This window comes from Podarcis pityusensis (genome assembly GCF_964106645.2).
Source record: "Podarcis pityusensis genome assembly, chromosome: 18".
NCBI classification, from domain to species: Eukaryota; Metazoa; Chordata; class Lepidosauria; order Squamata; family Lacertidae; genus Podarcis; species Podarcis pityusensis.
In genome coordinates this window covers 5,828,691-5,848,870 of record NC_138043.1, presented here as the reverse complement: position 1 = coordinate 5,848,870, position 20,180 = coordinate 5,828,691, and the positions used below count along the sequence as shown (strand labels likewise).

Here is a 20,180-nt window from a genome sequence, read left to right as displayed (position 1 = left end):
TACCTTTACCTAAAATAGAAACTGCTTGCTAATTCTTATCTGTGAAGCTACTGAAGCGGGAGGCAGACTCTGCACTAGGGGGCCCTTAGAATTGCCTTTTCAATGCTTGCAGGGTTCTCTGCCCACAACTTACTTTCTGAATTCCAGGTTACTCAAGTATAAAAGGTGCAAGGCGACGGAGTTGAGGGCGTAAGCGTTCAGGGTCGGCTTCACAAAGGACATCAGGGTGCTGAAGACGGTCAAGACGCCCACCAGCCACATGAACTGATCCCTAAGTAGGTCAAAAGAAAAGGAAAAAAAAACAAAAGACACAGTTTGAGCGCTGAAGAGCTCAGGTGTCCTTTACAGAACAGGCGGGAAGATTTCCATGAGCCCTCTCCCCGTGGGCAGGAAGAAACGAAGCCAAGTGTGTGGAGAAGTCGCTGTGAATCTGACAGAATGAGTTAGCAAAGATCAGCCTGTTTTTACTGAACCAGGACACTCAAAGTTCTATTTGCAATCTGGAGAGCTGCAGAGACATAATAATAATAATAATAATAATAATAATAATAATAATAATAATTTATACCCTGCTCATCATTCAATTCAAAGTGTTGGTGCTGACCTTTAAAGCCCTAAACGGCCTTGGCCCAGTATACCTGATGGAGCGTCTCCACCCCCATCGTTCTGCCCGGATGCTGAGGTCCAGCGCCGAGGGCCTTCTGGCAGTTCCCTCATTGCGAGAAGCAAAGCTACAGGGAACCAGGCAGAGGGCCTTCTCGGTAGTGGTGCCTGCCCTGTGGAATGCCCTCCCATCAGATGTCAAAGAGATAAACAACCACCTGACATTCAGAAGACATCTTAAGACAGCCCTGTTCAGGGAAGTTTTTAATGTGTGATATCTTAGTGTATTTTTGGTCTTTGTGGAAGCTGCCCAGAGTGGCTGGGGAAACCCAGCCAGATGGGCGGGGTACCAATAAATTATCATCATCATCATCATCATCATCATCATCTGGCTGGGTTTCCCCAGCCACCCTGGGCGGTTTCCAACAGAATGTTAAAAATACAATAAAACATCAAAACTTTCCTGTACAGGGCTGCCTTCAGATGTCTTCTAAAAGTCAGATAGTTGTTTATTTCCTTTGACATCTGATGGGAGGGCATTCCACAGGGAGGGCGCCACCACCGAGAAGGCCCTCTGCCTGGTTCTCCAGGTGCCCCAGCAGTTCCTTATTCCCCCCACTTACCTGTTTTTGATGAACGATGGGTAATAGTGAACAGGCAACCAGAAAGCGTAGCAGAGAGAGATTGCCCAGAGGATGGAGAGCTCGTCCAGCATCTGCCCTGCGTAGCTGAGAGTCATATGGAAGTAGCCGGAGAACAGACCTGCAGGATGAAAAGAGGGGGAATCTAGCTTGGCACCTTCTGCACTCAAAGCAGGTTCTCTCCCATGGGGCTGAGGCTGGTCCTTTCTTTAGGGGGTCAGACTAGATGGCCCACGAGGTCCCATGCAACTGTACAGTTCTGTGAGTCCAGAACGTTGGGCTCCCAGGGCTCCCAGAAGAATAGTAGAACCACAGAATTGTAGAGTTGGAAGGGACCCCGAGGGCTAAACGTCATGGATGCTTTAGCTGAGATTCCTGCATTGCCAGGGGTTGGACTAGATGATCCTTGGAGTTCCCTTCAAACTCTACAGTTCTAGGATTCTAACCCTCTGCAATGCAGGAATCTTGGCATCGCTGACAGGTGGACATCCAAACTCTCTTTAAAAACCTCCAAGGAGGAAGAGCCCGGCAGCTTCCGGGAGAGAAAGTTTCCACTGTTGAAAGGCTCTTACTGCCACAAAGTTCCTTCTGATGTTTAGTCTGAATCAGCGCCGGATTTACATATAAGCTAAACAAGCTATATAGGGACGCAGGTGGCGCTGTGGTCTAAACCACAGAGCCTAGGGCTTGCCGATCAGAAGGTCGGCGGTTCGAGCTCCCATTGCTTGGTCCCTGCTCCTGCCCACCTAGCAGTTCGAAAGCACGTCAAAGTGCAAGTAGATAAATAGGTACCACTCCAGCGGGAAGGTAAATGGCATTTCCGTGCGCTGCAACCCCAGAGTCGTCTGCGACTGAACCTAAAGGTCAGGGGTCCCTTTATCTTTACCTAAACAAGCTATAGCTTAGGGCCCCACACTTGGCCCTGCCCCCCAATTCACTATCAATATAAAAAAAAGGTAAAGGACCCCTGACAGTTAAGTCCATTTGTGAACGACTCTGGGGTTGCGGCGCTCATCTCGCTTTACTTGCGCCAGCCATCAGCCGTAGCAATAAAACAACGATACGATATACAAAGAATAGAAATAAAAAGTCAATTATATAAAATACATTTTAGGGTTTCGAATCAAACAGTGGGTGTTATTCTGATTTCCCCAGCTAAAAACCTTGCCACCGTTGCTGTCGCCTTCTCATCTTGATCTGCCGAGAGAAAGGACACTGTGGCAGTGGTTGGGCGACCCGGAATGGACAATAAAAGAGAGGTGATAATCTCATTCCTCAAGTCTTTATAAAGAGTGCAAGCCAGAACCTGAGATTATCTTGATCTGCTAAAAGAAAGGACTTATTCTATAAGTTAAAGGTAAAAGGACCCCTGACCTTTAGGTTCAGTCACAGATGACTCTGGGGTTGCAGCGCTCATCTCTCTTTATTGGCCAAGGGAGCCCGCATACAGCTTCTGGGTCATGTGGCCAGCAGGACTAAGCCGCTTCTGGCGAACCAGAGCAGCGCATGGAAACGCTGTTTACCTTCCCGCTGGAGTGGTACCTATTTATCTCCTTGCACTTTGACGTGCTTTCGAACTGCTAGGTTGGCAGGAGCAGGGACCGAGCAACGGGAGCTCACCCCGTCGCGGGGATTCGAACCGCCGACCTTCCGAACGGCAAGTCCTAGGCTCTGTGGTTTAGACCACAGTGCTACCCGCGTCCCTATTCTATAAGTTATGTTTGCTAATTCTACCATTTCACTTGCAATTCCTCCTCTTGCTGGCATTGTTCTGTCTCTCCGTTTCTGGGCATGTATAATTTGGGATGCCGTGATTGCGTAAAGAAATAAATTCTTTTGATCTGGAGGGTGCGTCCCTTCCCTTCTGATTCCCCCAGGGAACGTACCAATCAATGTTGACATGATAGTAAGACCCGGGATGGGAACTGGTCGGTACTGGATGTACTGGGGGTTCAGGAACATCATGATTGGCGGCAGGATGAAGAAACCAACGTTGCTGATCTGCAAAACAGCAGCGAACAAGGAGAGTGTTTTCTTGTCGTTCTCGATTTTAATGTGTAATTTGGAACGTTCCACACTTTGAATCACTTGGTTGCAAACATCAACTTCAAAAAAACAAGCAAACAAAAAACAACAACACCCCCTTATTAAATATCAGTGCTTTCTTTCCCTTTAAAAAAATGTTTAGGGGGTACTCTCATTTTGACTCAGGAAAATCACCATTTTATAGTTCGAACCGGGGGGGGAAATAAATACAGTGAATGGACAAAAGTACAAAGATTCACAAAATGTTTAGGGGCATGCGTACGCCTGCGTGGAAAAAAGCATTGTTAAGAAGAAAGAAAGAAAAGCGACTTAAAGAGAATATTAGTGAATTAACAAATCCATTGATAAGCAGAGGGAGGGGACAGACCACATTCTGGCATGTGTAATAAAATCAAACATGACCCCTACAAATCTATCCATTTTTTTATTTGTCCCCTGGAAACACATCATTTTTGGGTCATCTTTTCTAGTAAAGTCGGTTCCCAAAGCCTGGGAATATCTAGAAGAAAATTGGGCTCTGCTAAGGTCTGTCTCCAGAAACAAGCCATTGTGGCTCCAGCGGCCATCCGAAATTGAACAATTAGCTATTTATTATGTATTTATTAAGATTAGTTCACAATCAACTTTTGAGGAGCGTCGGGGGTTTTTTTGTTCTCCCAGTGGCGCAGCCATAAAAGTGCTAGCGCGTTTGCAAAGCTAAGCAGGGTCCGGTATGGTTTCAAATTGGAAGGGAGACAGTGATCATGGAGCCCAAGAAAGTAAAATCTCTCACTGCCTCCACTTCTTCCCATTCTATTTGCCAGGAGGTGATGGGACCAGTGGCCACGATCTTCGTTTTTTGATGTTGAGCTTCAGACCATATTACAATACAGCTAGGCTCCATTCAAAATGGCTTCTCCATGCGAACCAGGAAGTGACCTCTCCAAACAATGGCACGACTCTTCTTATCTCTGTGGCTGTGATCTTCTCAGTGATGCGGACGCAGTGAAGTGGTTGTATGCACATGTGTATGCTGTCTGATTCTCAGCCTCCCAACCCTCTGTGCAGCCCCGGGTCCTGGCAACCCCGCTATGCCACTGCTATACACTGAGGTTGGATCCTAGAACAATAGGCAGGTAGGATCCTAGAAGGAAGCAACCTGATTGGTCTACAGGAGCCGCCCAATCCGGCTCCAGGAGGAAGTGAATCAGCAACCTGATTGGCCTGTAGGAACAGTCCAATCAGGCTCCAGGAGGGGAGTTGAATCAGCCAATCACACGAGACCCATTGTGAAAATAATGTGTATATAGCCAGAGGTTTTGGGGGGAAAACACTCGCTCACTGTTTACCATGAGCTGAAATAAAGAGCATGAAATCAATACTCAACGCTGAGTATACTTCAGCCATGTTTACCCCTTAGTAAACATGGTAAAGGGACCCCTGACCATTAGGTCCAGTCGTGGCCGACTCTGGGGTTGCGGCGCTCATCTCGCTTTATCGGCCGAGGGAGCCGGCGTACAGCTTCCGGGTCATGTGGCCAGCAGGACTAAGCCAATTCTGGCGAACCAGAGCATTGCACGGAAACGCCGTTTACCTTCCCGCTGGAGCGGTACCTATTTATCTACTTGCACTTTGACGTGCTTTCAAACCGCTAGGTTGACAGGAGCAGGGATCGAGCAACGGGAGCTCACCCCGTCATTGCGGGGATTCGAACCGCCGACCTTCTGATCGGCAAGTCCTAGGCTCTGTGGTTTAACCTACAGCGCCACCCGCATCCCTCACAAAGCTCCATTTCCCAGCACCTTTAACCCATCCCAGCTCCTTTTCAAAAATAGATCTCGTTAGAATTAGGGGGGGGTGTCAAGATGTCAAGGGATGTCAAGATTATTATCAAACTTTAAAAAAAAAAATCAAAACAAAAACGTTAATCTAAACAAAAGCACAAAAAACAAAAAGAGAGAAAAGGAGATGAGGGAGCTAGAAAAATAGAATGTACAGAGGGGAACATAAGAGAGGAAACAGAGAAAGAAGAAAAATAGAGAACTTCCGATTCTTTGTCTGTCAGCTCGATATACTGTATTTTTCGCTCTATAAGACGCACCAGACCACAAGACACACCTGGTTTTTGGAGGAGGAAAACAAGAAAAAAAATATTCTGAATCTCAGAAGCCAGAACAGCAAGAGGGATTGCTGCACAGTGAAAGCAGCCATCCTTTTTGCTGTTCTGGCTTCTGGGATAGCTGCGCAGCCTGCATTCGCTCCATAAGACGCACACACATTTCCCCTTACTTTTTAGGAGGGAAAAAGTGAGTCTTATAGAGCAAAAAATACGGTAAATGTTATTTCACCCACCCACCCACTCCAAGATAACACACAGTGAAAACTCTTTCTCCCAAGCAACATTACCGTCGCTCCTCAAGCCAAGTGTCGCAAGCGTCGTTTTCTTTTCCCGGTCTTTAGTAAATGCTTCACGTGACTTTTCTTTGGTTTAAACACGTCAGCGCATCACAGTTCCCTGTTATCTGCTTGGAGGCGGGGGTTGGGGGGCTGTGGTGGAGATGCTTTCAAATGTGCTCTGCTGTGCGCCTGCAGCCTAAACACGAGATCCCAGCGAGGAGGAGGTGAAGTCAGGGGCTCCTGGAGACCCTGCCCTCTTCCCGCCTCCCCAAGCCTTGCCGTGGGGCAGACGCCAGCCAGCCAGCTCCAGAAGCTGAGCAGGTAAAGCCGGTTTATTTTCTGGATCTCTGTGAAGGTGTGTGGGTGGTCAGCTGCTTAAATGGGCGCCCCACTTTCTCTGTGCCAGGAGAAGCAGTTCTGAAGCAAACACCACAGCCTCCTTCCTTTTTTGGCATCGAGCCAGAATTTGGAGCTTCGGGACTGAGGGAGAGGGGAGCTTATTCACCTTGGATGCACCTTTGCAACATTTCCCATCCCTCGGCATGGCGTGGAATTTGCAATCGGAATATTCAGTCTCTGCAGGAAGCGGTCCGTGTGTGGCTGGTGCAATATGCTACCGGTCCGGATTCGAGGTGTAAATGGCCGCGACGACTCGGGCCCAGGAAACCTTCAGCTCAAACCAGCCATAGGCAAACTCCGGCCCTCCAGAAAGCCAGTGTGGTGTAGTGGTTAAGAGCGGTAGATTTGTAATCTGGGGAACCCGGTTCGCTTCCCCGCTCCTCCACATGCAGCTGCTGGGTGACCTTGGGCTAGTCACATTTCTCTGAAGCCTCTCAGCCCCACTCACCTCACAGAGTGTTTGTTGTGGGGGAGGAAGGGAAAGGGGAATGTTAGCCGCTTTGAGACTCCTTCGGGTAGTGATAAAGCGGGATATCAAATCCAAACTCTTCTTCTTCTCCTCCAGATGTTTGGGACTACAATCCCCATCACCCCTAGCTAACATGACCAGGGGTCAGGGATGATGGGAATTGTAGTCCCAAACATCTGGAGGACCGGAGTTTGCCTATGCCTGGCTTGAACCTTCAGTTTAGTTGGAATCTCCTTGCTTGTAACTTGAAGTCCTCCCCTCCTGAGCAGGAGAAAACAAGCTTGCTCCCATTTCCCTTGAGATATTTGAAGAAGAGATATCATATCTCCCCATCTCTTTTCCAGGCTAAACATGCCCAACTCCTTCAACCGTTCCTCATCAGGCTTGCTTTCCAGACCCTTGATCATCTTGGTCTCCCTCCTCTGCCCACCTTCCAGCTGGTCAACATCCTTCTTAAATTGTGGTGCCCAGAATTGGACACAGTATTCCAGGTGTGGTTTGACCAAGGCAGAATAGAGCGGAACTATGACTTCCCATAATCTGGACACTAGACTTCTGTTGATGCAGCCTAGAATAGCATTTGCTTTTTTCGCTGCTGTGTCACATTGTGGACCCATGTTCGGCTTGTGGTCCACCAAGACCCCTAGATACTTTTCACATGTACTGCTAGTAAGCCAGGTGTCTTCCATTCTATATTTGTGCATCTGGTTCTTCCAGCCTAAGCGCAGTAGCTTACATTTGTCCCTATCGAAATTCATTTTGTTAGCTTGCGCCGTTCTCCGATCCATTAAGGTCATTTTGAATTCTGATTCTGTCTTCTGCGGCATTAGCTACCCCTCCCAGTTTGGTGTCATCTGCAAATTTGATCAGCATCCCCTCAATTCTTCATCCAAGTCATTTATAAAGACGTTGAACAACAACGGGCCCAGGACATAACCCTGTGGCACCTCACTCGTCACTTTTTCCCAGGATGACAAAGAAAATTTTGGGTTTCCAGCACTGAGCTGGAATCCTAGAACAATAGACAGGTGGGATCCTAGAAGGCAGCAACCTGATGGGTCTGCAGGAGCTGCCCAATCCGGCTCCAGGAAGAAGTGAATCAGCAACCTGATTGGCCTGCAGGAAGAGTCCAATCAGGCTCCAGGAGGGGAGTTGAATCAGCCAATCACAGGGGACCCATTGTGAAAATAATGTATATTCCCCCCAGAGGTTTTGGGGGGAAAGCACTCACACACTGTTTACCATGAGCCGAAATGAAGAGCATGAAATCAGCACTCAACTCTGAGTATATTTCAGTTTGGTCAGTCAATCACCTAAACGTTGCCTCGTTCAACCCATATTTTACCAGCTTCCTCGTGAGAATATCATGGGGCACTTTGTCAAAAGCCTTTCTGAAATCAAAACACAGTGGTACCTCGGATTACATGTGCTTCAGGTTACATACGCTTCAGGTTACAGACTCTGCTAACCCAGAAGTATTACCTCGGGTTAAGAACTTTGCTTCAGGATGAGGACAGAAATTGTGCTCCGGCGGCGCGGCAGCAGCAGGAGGCCCCATTAGCTAAAGTGGTGCTTCAGGTTAAGAACAGTTTCAGGTTAAGACCGGACCTCCGGAACGAATTAAGTACTTAACCCGGGGTACCACTGTATTGTATGGAAGAAAACATGTACAGCTTCTGAGAGCCGCTTGGTTCCTCCTCGCCCAGACCGCAAAAGCAACTCTGATGCCTCGATGGAACCCTAAATTTTTATTTCATTTGCAAGGGAGCATCTGAAAATTTGGATCTCCTTGACTAGACCATAGCCAAGGTTCTCAGCACATCCTCGCCAGGTCCTGGTGAACAAGTACATTTTGTTTATTGAATAAATAAATAAGATGAAATAAATGAGGGCAGACCAGAACGGCGGCTTACCGTGTTGTAGTATTCTGCAATGTACTCTGACTGCGCAAAATTCTCTTCGCACCAGTCTACTTCAGCGCTTTGGTAGGCAAATATACTAGGCATGGTGGCAACACCTTTCAAAAAAGAAGAACACAACACCTTAGTTGCGTTGCAGTGGAGAAAAAGAACCAGATTTTCCATATCTCCTTCCCTCTGAAATATTGCAGCACACACTTTGAGGCCTGGCGACGGCTCTGAGCTGGTGTACAAGAATCTGCCGGGAAGATGCAAAGAAAATGAAGGAACCTTATTCCACATGTGGTGGACTGGTCCCCAAATCAAAAAAAAATTGGGACATGATTTATGAGGAACTTAAAAATAAATGAATGCTAAAATATACATTCCTAAAGAAACCTGAAGCTTTTTTTGTTAGGCATTTTAATGATAAGCATCCAAAACGAAAACAAAAGAGTGTTTCTTCGCGCGACAACAGCTTTAGAACAGGGGTAGGCAACCTAAGGCCCTGGGGGCCGGATCGCCTTCTAAATCCGGCCCGCAGACAGTTCAGGAATCAGCGTGTTTTGACATGAGTAGAATGTGTGCTTTTATTTAAAATGCATCTCTGGGTTATTTGTGGGGCGTAGGAATTCGTTCATTTCCCCCCCTCCAAAATATAGTCCGGTGATTGGGCCGGATCCGGCCCCCGGGGCCTTACTTTGCCTACCCACAGTTTAGACTAAATGTGATCCACCTGGAGAAGGAACTGGCAAACCACTCCAGTCTTTTGCCAAGAAAACTCTGTGGACATAAAAAAAGGGAGAATTTTTGAGAAGAAAGTGGGAGTTTCCAAGGCATGCTCTGGTTCATGGGGTCACGGAGAGTCGAACACAACTAAAAAACAACAAGTGGATTGTCCAACAGGACGTGATAATTGTAGGTTAAAGTGAAATCTGTCCTCCCCAATTTCTTAACAATAACGGGGCTAAATTTGTACTGCGTGTCATTCTCGGATTAATTCCCCCACAAGCTTTCAAGTGGGGCGTCTGTATGGCAGGAGTTTTCGGTGTAATCCTCCAAAAAGGCAAAATGCCCTTTTCTGCAAGAGGCATCCCTGCAACGCTGATAACAGAGAAGGCAGTGTTGGCCGTGTCAACAATCTCAACAATCTCAGCAGAACTTTGCTTTGTCAAGCCTGTCACGATATGTGTTTGATACCTGGCAAGCCAAACTATTTAGAAGAAGAGACATGGAGCATTTGGGATAAGCAGGGCTTTCCTTAACTGAGAGGTTGGCTTTTATTGCCAGAGTCATTCGCAACTGGACTTAACTGTCAGGAGTCCTTTGAAAAGGTAAAGGGACCCCTGAGCATTAGGTCCAGTCGTGGCCGACTCTGGGGTTGCAGCGCTCATCTCGCTTTATTGGCCGAGGGAGCCGGTGTACAGCTTCTGGGTCATGTGGCCAGCATGACTAAGCCGCTTCTGGCGAACCAGAGCAGCGCACGGAAATGCTGTTTACCTTCCCCCCAAAGCGGTACCTATTTACAGTGGTGACTTGCAAGACGAAATTAATTCTTTCCGTGAGTTTTTTTGTCTTGCGTTTTTTTCTTGCGAAGCACGGTGTCGGAAAAGTTTTGGAAAAGCTTCAAAAATCACCAAAGTCTTCAAAAACCTCAAAAAAGGCTACCACACCGCGTGCTATGAGTTGCTCCTCTAAGTCAAGTCGCAACTGTATTAACGGTTTTAAGAAAAAGGAAACAAACTTGCAAGACGTTTCCATCTTGCGAAGCAAGCCCATAGGGAAAATCGTCTTGCGAAGCAACTAAAAAAACCAAAAACCCTTTCGTTTTGCGAGTTTTCCGTCTTGCGAGGCATTCGTCTTGCGAGGTACCACTGTATCTACTTGTACTTTGATGTGCTTTTGAACTGCTAGGTTGGCAGGAGCAGGGACCAAGCAATGGGAGCTCACCCCGTCATTGCGGGCATTCGAACCGCCGACCTTCTGATCGGCAAGTCCTAGGCTCTGTGGTTTAACGCACAGCTCCACCCGCGTCCCTCAGGGGTCCTTTACCTTTACCTTTTTTACCTCCATAGGGACACGGGACCAGGAGATGGTCAGAAGAGGAGTGCAGCGGTTTGGCCGGTTTACGAGGGGCAAGGCAGGTCGCAGGCTGTTTAAGACCTGAACAGTAACGCTTTGAAATTAGCTTAGCAATAGACTGGTATCCAGCACAGATCTTTAATGCACGGATCTGGAAACATCCCAGGCAAAAGCCATGCAACTGCCCATAGGGACAGAGAAATTTGACGGACGGAAGTGGCAGCAGGCAAGGAGAGAAAGAGAATCTGTGCGAGAGGGTGGGTCCCATGGACCTGGCCGGTCTCGGATCAGGCAGAGGCGAAGAAAGAGATGATTGGACCAGTGGGAACGGCGCCTCGGTCCGAGCAAGACATAATTGGACCAGTGGGAATGAGCAAAAAGTGAGCTCCCGGTTGTCCCTTGGAATCTTTACCTGTAGGAACGTAGAATCATAGAATGGTAGAGTTGGAATTGGAATTGGACATCCAAAGTTCCTCTAATCCAACCCCCTGCAACACAGGGATCTCAGCTAAAGCACCCTGGCAGATGGCCACCAAACCTCCGCTTAAAAACATCCAACGAAGGAGAGCCCGCCACTTCCTGAGCGAGACCATTAGGAAGTCGTCTTATGCAGAGGCTGAACATTTGGTCCACCTAAATCAGGGTTGATTACACTGACTGACAGAGGCTCTCCATGATTTTGGGGAGAAGTCTCTTCCACCTTCCGCTTGCAAGGAAGGTGCTGGCCCTTCCTCAATTTGTAACCATCTGACTCCTGGCAGTGAGAGTGGAAGTGAGAGCTGGACCATCAAGAAGGCTGATCGCCAAAGAATGGATGCTTTTGAATTCTGGTGCTGGAGGAGACTCTTGAGAGTCCCATGGACTGCAAGAAGACCAAGCCTATCCATTCTGAAGGAAATCAGCCCTGAGTGCTCACTGGAAGGACAGATCCTGAAGCTGAGGCTCCAAGACTTTGGCCACCTCATGAGAAGAGAAGACTCCCTGGAAAATACCCTGATGTTGGGAAAGATGGAGGGCACAAGGAGAAGGGGACGACAGAGGACGAGATGGTGGGACAGTGTTCTCGAAGCGACCAGCATGAGTTTGACTAAACTGCGGGAGGCAGTGGAAGACAGGAGTGCCTGGCGTGCTCTGGTCCAGGGGGTCACGAAGAGTCGGACATGACTAAACAACAACGACGCCTGGCATCGCGTTTGCCGTGATGAGCAGGGTGAGAGGCATAGGTGCCAACTCCTTGTGGGCCCAGGCACCCACAAAATCCCCATCAAGGGGCCAGGCACCCACAAAATTTGGCTCTGGGCACCCACAGTCGCGGTGCAAAGCTGGCACTCCTGGTGGGTGGGCATGGTTTGGGGAAAAGGTTTGCAGGCCAGGCTGGTAGCCTGAAGTTCCCTTACACCTGGAATCGGTGAAGGAAAAGACAAGCCGTTGTTTCAGATTATATATTCCTGGAATTATGCAAGAATATCTCTCTCTCTCTCTCTCTCTCTCTCTCTCTCTCTCTCTCTCTCTCTCTCTCTCTCTCACTGCATTGAGATAAGAGATTCTCCCACGCCTCTTGCCTCCCTCTCCACAGTAATGAAGGCGGTGGGCAGGGGTGGCTGTAAACGAGTTTTGTAGAGCTAGCTAAGCGCAAATTGGTGGCAATTCACATTTTATTGCCATGCAGTCGGTTTCGTCTGGCCAATTGCAAGGTGCTTAGGAGAGCAGGGCAGAGTTCACACTCTCAAAGATGGAGGGGGAAGGAATTCGAATCCGTCCGCGTTTAAAGGCAACTGCTGTGCAGAAAGATACACAAACCCGAACACAGCCTCTTTTGAAATCCGCCCTTCTCTGAATTTTGCCGTGAAATTATCCAGCCAAAGGGATGCGTCTAAAAAAGGCATATTCCGGGGTGAAAGCGCGTGTGGAAATGAGTGAAAACAAAATAGCAGATCCATTGCGTTATGCTTTGCGAAAACGTTTACACGGAGCAAAATTGCAAAGGTTTGGAGAAAACGGTGCTGATAACACTGAGACTATGATAACATCAACCCAGGAGAGATTGCTGTCATGCCTTAGCCGAGAACATCTGTTCTTGCAACCTCCAATTGTCCTGTTTCCCTTCCACCTGCCATGGCAGTGGACCACACGGCCTGGTCTGCTTTCCCAGGCTGTTGTAAGGATGAAAACAATGGGGTCCGAAGCATGTTTTCAACCCTTGAAATGTATACCGTATTTTTCGCTCTATAAGACGCACCAGACCACAAGAGGCACGGGATCGCTGCGCAGTGAAAGCAGCAATCCCTCTTGCTGTTCTGGCTTCTGGGATAGCTGTGCAGCCTGCATTCGCTCCATAACACACACACACATTTCCCCTTACTTTTTAGGAGGGGAAAAGTGAGTCTTACAGAGCAAAAAATACGGTAATTTCAGCAAACCCTGCTGACTCAAGGGAACGTTCACTGGCCTTGCACCATTCTGGTCCTCGGGACAACAAACGCACATAGGACTGTGCTCATTCTGCTCTTCAAAAGGAAAGCCGGAACAACGCCTTGTGCCCAGCGGAACCTGCGGGCCAGTGTGCGTTGTAACCTCCCAAGTGGGATGGCTAGGTCAATAGAGCATGCTTCATCTCAGGTTCGTGGGTTCGAGCCCGGCATGGGGCAAAAATATTCCTGCACTGCAAAGGGGTTGGACTTGTTAACCTTCGCAATTCCCTCCCAACTCTACGGTTCTTTTTTAAAGGGATATTATTGTTTATTAGGGATGCGGGTGGCGCTGTGGGTTAAACCACAGAGCTGCTTGGGCTTGCCAATCAGAAGGTCGGCAGTTTGAATCCCCGCAATGACGAGGTGAGCTCCCGTTGCTCGGTCCCTGCTCCTGCCAACCTAGCAGTTCGAAAGCACGTCAAAGTGCAAGTAGATAAATAGGTACCGCTCCGGCGGGAAGGTAAACGGCATTTCCGTGCACTGCTCTGGTTCGCCAGAAGCGGCTTAGTCCTGCTGGCCACATGACCCGGAAGCTGTACGCCAGCTCCCTCGGCCAATAAAGCGAGATGAGCGCTGCAACCCCAGAGTCGGCCACGACTGGACCTAATGGTCTGGGGTCCATTTACCTTTACTATTGTTTATTAGATTATTCAAAGGTTTTAACAAATTGACTTCACCTACAGTATATCATTCACACATTTGTGGACTCACCTTCCTTGGAGGTTTATAAGCAGAGGTCGGGCAGCCATCTGTCATGGACGCTTTAAGCTGAGATTCCTGCATTGCAGGGGGTTGGACTAGATGACCGCTGGGGTCCCTTCCAACTCTATGATTCTATGCTTCCATGATTCTTTCTTACTTCCCACCCTGACATCTTAATTCTTATCCTTTATTGCTGCATTCAACTCGCTGGTAACCCCGCTAACTCCATCTTATTGTCTTTGCTCTGCCGCTCGTATCTCGAACCCTGCTCGCGATTTCATATTGCATACCCTCCGACATTTTTCCGATGGAAACAGGGGGGAAATGCCTCCAATTTTCCACAGTTCATCATTTCGATCTCTTAGTTTTACAGGCGATTTTGCATAATCCATCCATTTTAGAAGCCATCCCACTTTGGTCGGACAATTCTAGGATTCTGTCTGAAAACAGATGAGGTGGCCTAGCCACATGGTAAGAGTTTCAGCAGTGTAAGAAATAACTAAAGTTTAAAAAAGTAGTTGCAATAGATGGGGGGGCAGAAAAAGCGGGAAAAAGAGAATCATGGAAGGAAAGGGTGGGAAGTCTCTTTTCTGTCTATTCTTTGATATCCGAAAACGCTACTTCTTTTTTTATTTCAGATATTCTTTTCCTTTCGCATCGTTTTTGTTTATCTTTTGTTGATAGGGAATTATATCAGAAACGCAAATAAATAAAAAACAAGAACAAGAACAATATTAAAAAGAAAACAGCTGAGGTGATGGAAGAGAAATCGAGCTCTGGCCTTTCCGAGTTCGAAGAGCCACAATGGAAACTGAAGTAAATTTTTTGGGCGTCCGTGTTTTAGAGTAAAGGGAACTAGTTGCACCATGTCAGAATTCTGGTCAGCTTTGCCACCTGGAAATGAGTTAAACCGACTGGCCTGGGACACTACAGTGGTACCTCTGGATCCGGAGCCCTGTTCGCATTCTGAAGCGAACGCAACCCGCGTCTGCGGGGGTCGCGATTCGCCGCTTCTGCGCATGCGTGTGACGTCATTTTGACCGTCTGCACATGCGCAAGTGGCGAAACCCAGAAGTAACGCATTCCGTTACTTCCGGGTCGCCGTGGAGCGCAACCTGAAAACGCTCAACCCGAAGCAACTTTAACCCGAGGTATGACTATACAGGAGGCCACTTTTTTTGCTTTTGTTTAACTATATATTTGTGGTTTTACCTTGTGAATGGCCCTGAGATCATGTGAGGAAAGGTGGTATTATAATAATAATAATAATAATAATAATAATAATAATAATAATAATTTGTTATTTATACCCTGCCCATCTGGCTGGGTTTCCTCAGCCACTTTGGGCGGCTTCCAACCAAAGATTAAAAATACATTACAACATCAGTCATTAAAAGCTCCCCTTAACAGCGCTGCCTTCATATGTCTTCTAACCATCAGGTTGTTGTTTATTTCTTTGACATCTGATGGGAGGGTGTTCCACAGGGCTGGCGCCACCACCGAGAAGGCCCTCTGTATATAATACACTGCCAAGACAACCATATGGGTGTGGTATAAAAATTAAAATTATTATCCTCCTTAAAACCTTCCCTGCAACAAGTTCAGCATCCCTGACCTCAAGATGAGGATGAAAGATGCTGTTGTTGGCATCTGGGATGAGTTGCGGAAGAATGATAGCTTTGCTGAAAGTGTAATATAGAAAATTAGGTGAAATCCAAACAGAACAGAGAAGGCTATGTATGCAACCACAGCTGCACAGATGTTATTAGCCCAGAGATAAAAGAGGACAAAGTCCTGCCCAGAGAAGAATGGCAGATTAAATTGACGGATTTATGCCAAAATGGCAAAAATGACCGGAAGAATCAGAAATCAGGAAGACAGAAATTTTAATAAGGAATGGGGGGAATTTATAATTTACTTTAAAAAAACCATTGCAATCAGTGAAAATTGTAGGTAGGATTTGGAATAACGCTTGTAGTTTAATGATGGGTTTTGGATGTAATGGAGAGGTAAAAGATTTGGATTATTATAAAAGATCCAGGAGGAAATGATTAATAATGAATAATGATTAATCATATAATTAATAATGATTAATAATAGGGAGAAGTTTCTTTGGAATCTTGTTTTTTATGTTGTGTGTTGTATGTTTGTGATTGTAAAACTTTAATTTGAAAAACCAAATAAATATATTTTTTATTTTTTTAAATTAACATATCATTTCCAACAATCATTTAACATATTTTCTTATTTTATACAATGTTTTGCACTTCCATCAACCGCATCTGAAGATTTTTCAATGTTCATCACTTCATCTACATTTCTTAATTTCTCTATTACTTTTAATCATCCTTAACTAATAACTCTCCTCATAATCTTCATTGCAATATTTCGCAACGTCCTCCTTACAAAACTTCTTGCAGTCCTATTAGCGTAATCTGTTTATTGCAATTGCTTTTCAATTAGTTCAAATAGTTACTCCAGTCCTCTGAGAATCTCTGGTCCCGCAGCTTTCGGATCCTTCCTGTCATCTTATCTAATTCTGCATAGTCCATTAATTCAAAATAAATTTGTTTTTTAAAATAGAAAATTGCCCAGTATATTGGAGGGTGGTGGAAGACAAAATACAGAAGAAACTCGCTGGCAAATTCAGTTGACCTATTCTAACCAGACATAGACAGATCCTGAAGCTGAGACTCCAAGACTTTGGCCACCTCATGAGAAGAGAAGACTCCCTGGAAAAGACCCTGATGTTGGGAAAGATAGAGGGCACAAGGAGAAGGGGAGAACAGAGGACGAGATGGTGGGACAGTGTTCTCGAAGCTACCAGCATGAGTTTGACCAAACTGCGGGAGGCAGTGGAAGACAGGAGTGCCTGGCGTGCTCTGGTCCAGGGGGTCACGAAGAGGTGGACACGACTAAATGACTCAACAACAACAACAACAAAACCATACCTATAAGCCTTAAGACCTTTGGCAAAATCTGAGCTGAGAGTCTGAGCATTGCACCTGTGGGGGCATTCAGCCTGGAAAGAACCTTGATATGAAATTATTATTATTATTATTATTATTATTATTATTATTATTATTATTATTGAATCAAAGCATCCTTTGAAACAGTATTGCCCAAAGTGGGCACCTGGGGGGCGCTGGAACAATCTGGGGAGTCAGGAGTAGCCATGGGTCCAATTGGGGAGCACAGAATAAAATTAAGGGGTCTGTAGAAGCAGCCACAAAATTAAAAGACACCTGCTTCTTGGGAGAAAAGCAATGACAAACTTAGACAGCATCTTGCCGACAAAGGTCCATATAGTTAAAGCTCTGGTTTTCCCAGTAGTGATGTATGGAAGTGAGAACTGGACCATAAAGAAGGCTGATCACCGAAGAATTGATGCTTTTGAATTATGGTGCTGGAGGAGACTCTTGAGAGTCCCATGGGACTGCAAGAAGATCAAACCTCTCCATTCGGAAGGAAATCAGCCCTGAGTGCTCGCTGGAAGGACAGATCCTGAAGCTGAGGCTCCAAGACTTTGGCCACCTCATGAGAAGAGAAGACTCCCTGGGAAAGACCCTGAAGTTGGGAAAGGGGAAAGGAGAAGGGGACGACGGAGGACAAGATGGTGGGACAGTGTTCTCGAAGCTACAAACATGAGTCTGACCAAACTGTGGGAGGCAGTGGAAGACAGGAGGGCCTGGCGTGCTCTGGTCCAGGGGGTCACGAGGAGTCGGACACGACTAAACGACTAAACAACAAGTACAAGAAGAAGCATAAAGAAGAAACTGTCTGTACATGTTTCATCTGTTGTGTAATGACGCTTACTGCCAAGTCAGGTGCAGCAGGTGTTCATTTATCCTAGAATACCTATGTTTGCTTGCCATTTTAGCTGATATTTATATTTTTGCAAAGCAATTTCTCCTAATATAATGCCCTTTTTTGCATGTTATTTTTACGAATATGCTGGGGTTGGACTGGATGACCTTCACGGTCCCTCCCAAGTTTATGGGTCTATGCGTTTTTACATACAGTTTGCCCCAGTTTGTGCAATTTTTCAACACATTACTTGACGGAGGAATTGTGTTGCAAAATTCAGAGAAGTGCAGATTTCAAAGGATGCCTGTGTTTCAGTTTGTGAAATATTTCGGACGGTAAAATCTGAAAGGTTCTTCTTTAAATGAAAACCCATCTGTCACCTCAGTAGCAAGTGATATAGGAATGTGATTCTTAAAAGCATACAGAGGTTGTGAGTTTTTTTTAAAGCAATTTGCTCATTTCGTGATTGAAACTCCTTCCTGCACTCGAGTCGGCTTCCAACACTTCGAAAAGTTTCAAATTGCAACCAGACAGTTTGATGCCTCCATCCTCTTAAATTGCGGCTTCCTGGAGCGCTGCGTTTTAGATTTGTAAGCCTTTTGGGGCAGAGACCTGCCCCCTTGAACTTTGCAAAGATACAAGGAACAGAAGTAAGAATAAGTTGCATTTGATGAAGCCCGAACTTTGGAGTTGACCCACTGAGAGCAATGGACTTTTGACTTCATCCCTCTCATTCCAATGGGTCTACTCTGAGCAAGGCAAGCACAGCCCAATGGCCTTGCAACTTCTAAAATGGGGATTGTTTGAAAAGAACGTGCACTTTTCAAATCCAACCCTTGCTTATAAAACCAGCATTCATCTACCTGTTTAGGGAAGCTTTTAATGTTTAATAGATTATTGTGTTTTAAATATTCTGTTGGAAGCTGCCCAGAGTGGCTGGGGAAACCCAGCCAGATGTGCGGGGTAGAAATAATAAATTATTATTACTACCAATCCATCACCTGCACATCACTTTCCATGCACATCGATGGAAGGAACATCTTTCCGCAGAGCAACCAGACCCTGATTTCCCCTGAGCATGCGCAGAGTGGCACAGAGTATATGCAGAGAGCCAAAGCGGTAGAGGGGGCGTTGACACCTTGCGGGATTTCAGACAAAACAAGGCTTTCAGAACCCCAACTAAAGAATCACGGCAAGAAAAATGGATGGACTATGCAGAACTGGCAAAATTGACATACAAGCTACGGGACAAGGATAACTGTGACTTTAAGGATGAATGGGAAGCCTTTACAAAGTATCTGAAGACGCAACAAAGCGAACTGGACTCCTTGGCTGGCTTTGAATAAACATTCACAAACTTTTTATTGATAATAATCAGCTAAATAGTTTGAGGATCTATACAACTGTGTAACATGCAGAAAACAGCATTTCTAGAGAAATCAAAGACTGGAACTGAGGGAAATTGGGGGGGGGGGTTTCTGTGGGGGGAGGGAGGAAAAATGGGGGGGAATAAGGATGATATGTTTCTGGATAATATGTTTTGTTTTAATTTTGAATAAAAAAGTTATATTAAAAAAAAGGCTTTCAGGTTACCCGCTTTTATAGATCTGGAATTCCTGGGTTGAAGGTGAGTCCTTCTGCTTACCTGCAGTGTCTCCGCTCCCTCCGCAAAGCCGAAACTCCAGACGTCAAAAGAGCTCTTGAAGGCGTTGCTGGGGTATCTCCTGCCGCTGCAACCTGTCTTGCCACCTTCCCTTTGCTGGGAAAGAACCAGCCTCAGGGAAGTCAGACTGGAAGTTGACAAGAGCAGCAAGCCAAGAGATGGCTCTGTCTCAGGGAACAGTCCGCACCTGGCTTCTATAACCTCTGCGAATCGCAGGGCTGGGGGAAATTTAAATAAATCTGCATGGCCAGGCACGGCTTTGAGGACAGGGGAGGGGCAGGGTGGCAAAGGCACGGCGGCCGAGCCCTGAAGCTCATTCACACACACACACACATTTCGACATATGCCAAGCTGTTTATCTCCTCCCATCGAGCCTTTGGTCCCTTCGCTTTGCGCACCTGTGTGTGGTTCCGTTTCAACACATCTCCTTGCATGTTGGCTCAGTCGCCCCAAAGGCGCAAGGGGCTTGCAGGGCCGACGCTAGAAATGGGCATGGCTGGAGAATATTATGAAAATGATATACAGGTGGTACATGACCCCAGTCAAGCTTGCAAAAATCTATCATTTGCCCGATAATAAATGTTGGAAATGTAAAGAAACTGAAGGTACATTCTTTCACCTTTGGTGGACATGCCCAATGATTAAGGCTTTCTGGGAGATGATCTATAATGAAATGAAAAAGGTATATAAATATACCTTCCTGAAGAAACCAGAGGCCTTTCTCCTGGGCATGGTCGGCCAATTGGTGCCAAAGAAGGACAGAACTTTCTTTATGTATGCTACAACAGCAGCAAGAATACTTATTGCAAAGTATTGGAAGACACAAGATTTACCCACCCTGGAAGAATGGCAGATGAAGGTGATGGACTATATGGAACTGGCGGAAATGACTGGCAGAACCCGAGACCAGGGAGAAGAGTCGGTGGAAGAAGATTGGAAGAAATTTAAAGACTATCTACAGAAATACTGCAAAATTAATGAATGTTAGAATGATGTCAGAATGAAGTTAAGTGATTTTAGCAG

The 20,180-nt window shown here is 46.4% G+C and overlaps 1 protein-coding gene across 3 annotated transcripts in view; it reads right to left on the bottom strand.

The window, feature by feature from the left end:
* Positions 1 to 19,249, bottom strand: part of ACER1 (alkaline ceramidase 1) — a 22,787-nt gene extending 3,538 nt beyond the window's left edge. Inside the window, exons 1-5 of one of the 3 annotated variants that reach the window (XM_080989200.1) lie at positions 19,140 to 19,249; positions 8,448 to 8,551; positions 3,131 to 3,245; positions 1,227 to 1,365; positions 134 to 271 (exon numbers count right to left, since the gene is read on the bottom strand). In XM_080989200.1, coding sequence (XP_080845326.1) covers positions 134 to 271; positions 1,227 to 1,365; positions 3,131 to 3,245; positions 8,448 to 8,540 — 485 coding nt within the window. In that variant the 5' untranslated portion in view covers positions 8,541 to 8,551; positions 19,140 to 19,249. Of the gene's footprint in view, positions 1 to 133; positions 272 to 1,226; positions 1,366 to 3,130; positions 3,246 to 5,675; positions 5,916 to 8,447; positions 8,552 to 19,139 lie in introns of those variants that run through there. The other 2 variants (XM_080989202.1, XM_080989201.1) reach the window with 2 other exon arrangements.
* Between the last annotated feature and the right edge of the window lie 931 nt (positions 19,250 to 20,180).